General features: G+C 31.5%; 1 protein-coding gene across 1 annotated transcript; it reads right to left on the bottom strand.

The window, feature by feature from the left end:
* Positions 1-1,922: 1,922 nt before the first annotated feature.
* Positions 1,923-6,609, bottom strand: LOC108207322 (cleavage and polyadenylation specificity factor subunit 1-like; the record flags this gene model as incomplete). The annotated part of the gene is given in 9 exon segments (XM_064086821.1): positions 1,923-2,309; positions 3,500-3,565; positions 3,568-3,687; positions 4,565-4,741; positions 5,006-5,137; positions 5,283-5,504; positions 6,202-6,279; positions 6,384-6,449; positions 6,526-6,609. Coding segments are annotated over 9 exon segments (1,332 nt in total), but the record flags the coding sequence as incomplete, so codon positions are not given.
* Between the last annotated feature and the right edge of the window lie 372 nt (positions 6,610-6,981).

Here is a 6,981-nt window from a genome sequence, read left to right as displayed (position 1 = left end):
AACTAAAATCCAAATCATCAAAACTAAAATACTAATAAAATGGTGTTAAGATTTAAATTATAATTAATAAATTATGAATTTTTGGATGGATTATTATATATATATATATATATATATATATATATATATTCAAGTTTTTATTTAAATAAAAGAATAGGAAATTAAAGAAGGGAAGAAACATTTAACACATTAAAATGCATTTAAAATTTATATTAATAATTCATATTTAACAATGTATTTAAAAAATATATTAAAATACGTGACAATATTCAATATTAAAAATAAAAACATACAGCTACTTCCACTCCCGACTCTAGCTTTTAGAGTAGCATCCATAGTTTTCATGAAATTTGAATCAAAACCCGACAATTTTGTTCAAAGAGATCTAAAATAATGATTACAATATTTAAAGAATATAATATGAGTTAATAATTCAATCATGATAATTTTTACATACATATATACATACATACCGAAACAAAGTAAACAAAAATTTAAATAAAAATTATATATAACAAATTATCTTTCTAAATTTTTAACACTTAATAAAAAATTTAGGCCAACTAAAGGTTATTTTATAAAAAATTCAAGTATTTTTTATTTTGACTAAAATATTATATTAAACACTAGTGTTAAATTTTTAATATTTTATATTATTGGAAATTGGTCGTGTTGGTAGAGTTTCAAAATTTTAAGTTGTTTTGATTAAATGAGAATGAACAAAGTAAAAAAAAAAATTAAACACATCGATAAAAAAATAAAGACGTTGATAAAATTATATATAAAGTCAAATATTTAAATTATATAATTATACATAAAGTTAAAATAAAAATTATATGAATAAAGATTATTTATACAATTAAATTATCTTTGTAAATTCTTAATACATGTTAAAAGGTTTAGGCCAACTAAAAGTTATATTATAAAAAAATCCAAGTACTTTTTATTTTGACTAAAATAACATATCAAATATTAGTGTTAACTTTGTAATATTTTAAGTTATGGAGATTTTAGCCCATTAGAGCCTAATAATTTAAATAATATTCATGCATCACTTAATAGTTGAAAAAAGATAATTAAATGGAGTAATTAGTTAGTGCGCGATACATTAATCCTGTTCAAGGTGCACAAAAAATTGGGGTTGACTTTCTTTTGTATCATGGTATGGCACAGAAGTTTAGGAAGGACACAATTGTAATCTCTGCGAACTGCACAAAACAAAAATGACTGTATTTAGCAACTATGAATTCTAATTGTATGATAAAGAATAATTACACCATATGTTCTACAACAAATGCTATTAGCCAGCTAGATGACAGAGAAGGCCAACCAATTACAATTCTGCAGAGATTTCATCACAATTTACAAACAAGAAGCTAGGGTATATAGCCCGTCAGTGGTCTACCTAATTTGTCACGCTAATTCCCTGCAGTTTGTCATTTAACAGGCTGTTCCTCATAAGAAACTTGTACCAAGAGCAAGATCATTTAAATTTGACACAATCTGTGAACGTGTTGTCCCTATCTGATTAGCAATCTCATGCTGCTGCTCCAATACAAGCATTTCAAACCTGCAAAATTTAGAAGACGGATTTCTTAAATCAGTTAGAAGATTTTTGTTGTTGGTAACAAACTTTTGAACATAAAATTGACCCCATATGTCTGGTGTTACAAGGTGTGGGGGTCTATAATAACATCTGAAACACAGCTAAGCCGCCAACTTGATCATCGATACCATTTACAGAGACAAAACCAGAAATTAAAAAAAAAAACCATAAACCCAAAATGACGGAAAAGAACTCCTTTGACCATGCTCCAATAGAAACATTCACTTACAAAATGTAGCACAAAACCACCCACAGTAGTATACTAAATAGATTTTTGTTCTCCAACTGAAAATCAAAGTGCAGGAAATACAAGTACTTACTGACAAAGAAGTTCACAGTCAACTATGCTGTCTGGACCAGGCCGGTGAGCCTTTCCTTTCGAATGGAATTGACGAAAAGATCTTGGATTCATTCCAGCAACATGTGGCACAGATTCAACAAGTTTCTTTTGCAAGGACTGAAGTCTACGAAATGTTAATTCATCTAGAGGTGCAATACATCCGACACTGCCATCCAGAGTCCCAAATAAAAGAGCGAAACGATTTGTCTTGTCAGGGACTGCAGCAACATTGGTTCGATCAGGTGTAGGAAGCATCTGCAACCTCAGAAACTTGGTAACATGAGCACCAACATGAAACTCAGCTCGAGAAAGAAGTTTTTGTCCTTTCCAGCTCTCTGACATCTTGGGTGCATAATAGAATATCTGTTTTAATACAATCAAGAAATCCAAATACATTATCTGGAATGTTAGTTAAGAATACTTCACAACTTTCATTAATCTACAACTAAACTTAAACATGGTAATTAACTAGGATATATTTTGATTATTGACCAAAAAGAACACTGATACCGACATGTGTCGTGAGTGTGAAGGCAATGCAAATTAGGAGGTCAAATTACTACTATTACTATTTTATTATTATTATTTTTTTCTTGGGGGGAGGGGGGGGATTTCCAAGAAGATATATAGAATATCAACACAATTTGATTTCAGTAGTATTTTATTGACTACAACTATTTGAACTAGAATGTGTTGCACAATGTTATATACTTCTGGTTGTGTCAGTATATGGTGCTGAAGGACCTTCACAACAATATGGCGATATGGCCTCTGTATAGGCCTAAGGCATTCATATGTAGTATAGTAGTTACAAAACTATATACTATATATTTAGCAAAAAAAAAAACTATATACTATAATATATTTTACTAAATACTAACTACCAATAACACATCATAATATGAAAACATCAATAATAATTAAATTCATAGAATACTAACAAGTTAGTATAATAGAATCTGCAGAAGACAAATGATGAAAATCACATCATTTTATAAGCAATTTTGTATAAACAATTAACTCAAACTGTTTTAAGCTAAATTAGTGATTGTTTTTGCAGTTGTAAAGTCCATGTTGCAGTTTTGTTGTTTAATAAACGTATCTTGCAATGAAAGAATTAAAATTTATTAAATTTTACAACACGAACTCAGTTATATATTAATCTCAATACAAAAATTTAAAGGAAAACGAAAGAGCAGCTGCGACATGACTAAGATGGAATTAATACCACTAGGTTTTGTCAGTTCAGTTGTCACAGCAAATATAAGTTATCTACTAAAAAATCCCAAAGTCACCAAACTCATATCCTTTACGTTGTTACCTAGTGGATAACTCTTTTCACTTTCATGGAAGAGGCTAGGTGTTAGACAGTAAACTGATTTAAGCAAGTAAGCAACTATCAGCAAAGAAAAGTTCTTCAGGGATTTATAGTGTAAGCAAAGATATCTAGTATGTCTAGAACAAAGCAAAACAACTGGTATTCTAGTAAGTATTGCTTGTCATCGTAAAGTGCCTCTAACATCACGAGTACTCGTATAGTTACACATACTAACCTGTACGTTCTTTTGATCATCTGAAACTGTTAAGCTAAGAGTACTCCCATCGATTAGAAATTCTGTTGTGCGAAACAATCAAGTGAGCCAAAATCTTTGGCCAATAAAGTAAGTTGAGCTCCCTGTTCCTTCCAACTGAGAAAGTAAATGCTCTTGTGAATATCCCCAAGAAGAATGAAATTCTTCACCTAAAATATTTGATAACATAGAGAACATGAGTTTACATGCACAACAACCAAACCCTACATTGGGTGTTAAGAGCTTCTAATATTTAGATGTCAGCAAGTGCAGAGAAGCTATATATCAGAAATTATTGTAGTTTAAAAGAGCTGTAAACTTTTCGAATTGTAAATCAGTATCGTGGAACCTTAAATGAAAATTTTTTGAGTACAAGTTTGATTATTACAGTCAATAAATGAAGATAACTAAAAAAGAAACAGCAACAAGCTTATTATTTGCATTTACAGGTAACAGGTGAAGAAAAAAGTATTTTTTTCTGATTAATTAATGAACAGGACAGTGTTTATCCTTGCAAACGATCTGACAGGCAAAAAATGAAACAACTTATTCAGTTACTTTACAAAAATTAACTTATTGTTCCTCACCATTACATCTCCTAATATATGGAATCAATACTCTTACACAGTTTGAGGGTGAAAATGAATCTTAGATACCTGACATGTATTTTTACTAGATCTACAGATTGAGTACAGTTATACACATAAAATGAAAATCTTGATTTCTTCTTTTTTAAGGGCTACAAACCGAGAAAAGCAGCCATGTTGCAGTAAAGAGATTTTTTGAGTTTCATATACTAGAGAGGAATATATTGCATGAAGGCTGGGCATGAGACAGTACTTGTTAACCCTGCATTAATATTGTGCCACGTGTATTTTGTATAGAAACAAATGTAACAGCTTTTATGCTAACATTGGTATAAGTTTCTCAGAAATATCTTTATCTGCTGACACCCTGCTATATGCTGTAAAATGATAATTTGAAGAGAATTTTCAGATTCTGTGATTAACAAGAAGAGTGAGGAACAAATGGGCAAATGGTACTTACAATATTTAAGCTCACGACATAAAGAGGGGGAGCATCGTAGAAGGCGACCCCGGTCAGATCAGAACCCGTCCACTTGTGTAAAATAACCTTTGGACCAGAAGCTATCAACAGATGACCTTGAAGTGAAGCTACGGCAGATATAGCACCTTTCAACTCCTTGGAGTAAACCTCGGAAATCTGGAAGAAACATGCAAATGTGTGACACATGAATGAATGATATAGTGAATATGAAACAACTGTATATCAAGAAGTGTATACCAAAAGACCATACTAATCCAAAAACCCAAAAAAGAATATCAAAAGCAACCAGAAACCAATAGAAATTTTAACGTATGTGAAATTCATGCAGAATGTACAATAGGACATGTGTATATTTTTTCAAACGACATAGATGTAAAAACTGGAGTATGCATAAGAAGATTGAATAACTAAAACATTTACCGTAGTCTGAGAACTCTCAGCAATTCTCTCTACAGAGAACAGGAGTACACGCCCTCGTCCAGCAACATCCTCCCCTTGTACATAGGCAGTCCCAATGGCCAAAAGTGTTTCATTTTCTCTAGTTGTTGTATTCTGTTATAAAGAGCATAGAAATCAGTATAGAAGAATGAGAATGGTAATTAATATACTCATAGGAACATAGAATTCCAATTCTCATTTAAAAAAGAAGGTTTATATCTTAAAATAAAGAAAATGTGAGGATAACCTTAAGACTTACAAATAGAGTAACCACGCGAACAGTTAACGCATTTTCAGAGCTTTGCATGGGAATCGTACCCCTGATCTGCCAGGGACCACCAGACTTCTCTGGTTCCAGGATCCGAACCTCAAATTCTTCTACTGGGTAGGTTCCATCAGAAGAGAAATTATCATGTTCAATCTGATGACCAGCTTCTTGATCAACCAAAGATGATAAGACTTGATTTAATGGCTTAACAACCTGCAATAAGAGTTTAACAAAATTTTCAAGTGATGGTCCAGAGGATTCAAGCAGAAAAAAACACTCTAAAAGTCTATAAAGACGCAGATATGATATGTTTATCATTTGATTAATGTAACAAAATATTTTAATACACTGTGAGCAATGTAAGTGGCTACAGAAAGTACAACATCAACAGTAGAGTAGTGATAATACTGAATAGACATACCAAACTAAAGCCTCCTAGTATTAACTTACATTCATCGAGCGAACTAATTCCAAAAGAAGATAGTACACACAATATACATGACATAAAGTGCAATAAAGAAACTATAACCAGCATAACAGAAAAATGAAGCATTAAATGAAAAGATAGACTGATCATGGAGTCATGGATCTTTACTACTCCATCCCTCCCATTTTTCTTTACCTCATTTCCTTGTATGTTTACCCCAATAATTTTGTCCCCATTCAGTTAATACGGAAACTGAGTCTTGATTTTGTTAAGTTTTATGAAAACTAATACATATTTATACAAAGTTTTCGCTTGTTTAAGTGATACTGAATAAAATGTCGAATTTCATCCGTGGACAACAATATGAGACAGAGGGAGTAAAAAAATTTCTAAACGTGTGTTATTTTTAGCTTATAAACAATGAGTAATTTACGGATCTGTTCTTTCACCAATAATGGACTCGATGCCAGATGATATACTTACTGGAACTGATACAATAAGTGGGTACAAATTCTTCTCAGCAAAATAAGTGACCTGGTGGGGTGTGCCCTTCAATGGAATCTGACCAAAAAAATTTAGGAAAATTAATGTTAAGAAAAATGGCTGTATTTTAACAATGATAAATTCTTAAAGACCTATAAACAAATTTAAAGATGATGCCAAACCTTTTGTACTGGCCAATAGTTGTCATAGCATAATAAAGACGGAAGTTGACAAATTTTCAATGTACCCTGTCAAGAAAAATAGATAAATTGAAAAGAAACCTTTTATGAACGAGAGTATAAAAACAAAGCTAAAATTTCATACCTGTTGTGTAACATAGATGATCCCATGATTACAGTAAACATTGTGCAGAATGGTGAAGGCAACAATAGGTCCATCACATAACTGTCACAAAAAACCCGGTAAATTCCTCGTCCTAATATTATGATGAGGTGTAGTTTGCTTAAGTTATGGGGCTGTTTCTCTTGGGTTATTTGGTGTTAGGAATCAATAATTTTGATGATAACATAAACACTATGTAACATGCTTGTTTAGAATTTTTATCAAAATTTCAGTTGTAATTGTTATATTTCTTGTCCTTGAGAATTATCAACGGATGGATAGAATAGGGTGGCTAATTGTAAATATTCAATGCCATGTAATTTTATCTAAGTGAAGGATATTCAACTGATGAGATGTAACTATTTAACTGATGAAGAATGGATCATGTTTCAACTGATGAAAACCAAGCTTTCAACTGAAGACAAAGTGTTCAACTGA

The sequence above is a fragment of the Daucus carota genome, chromosome 2 (genome assembly GCF_001625215.2).
Source record: "Daucus carota subsp. sativus chromosome 2, DH1 v3.0, whole genome shotgun sequence".
In the NCBI taxonomy this organism is placed as follows: domain Eukaryota; kingdom Viridiplantae; phylum Streptophyta; class Magnoliopsida; order Apiales; family Apiaceae; genus Daucus; species Daucus carota.
This window is presented reverse-complemented; position numbering and strand designations above follow the sequence as displayed.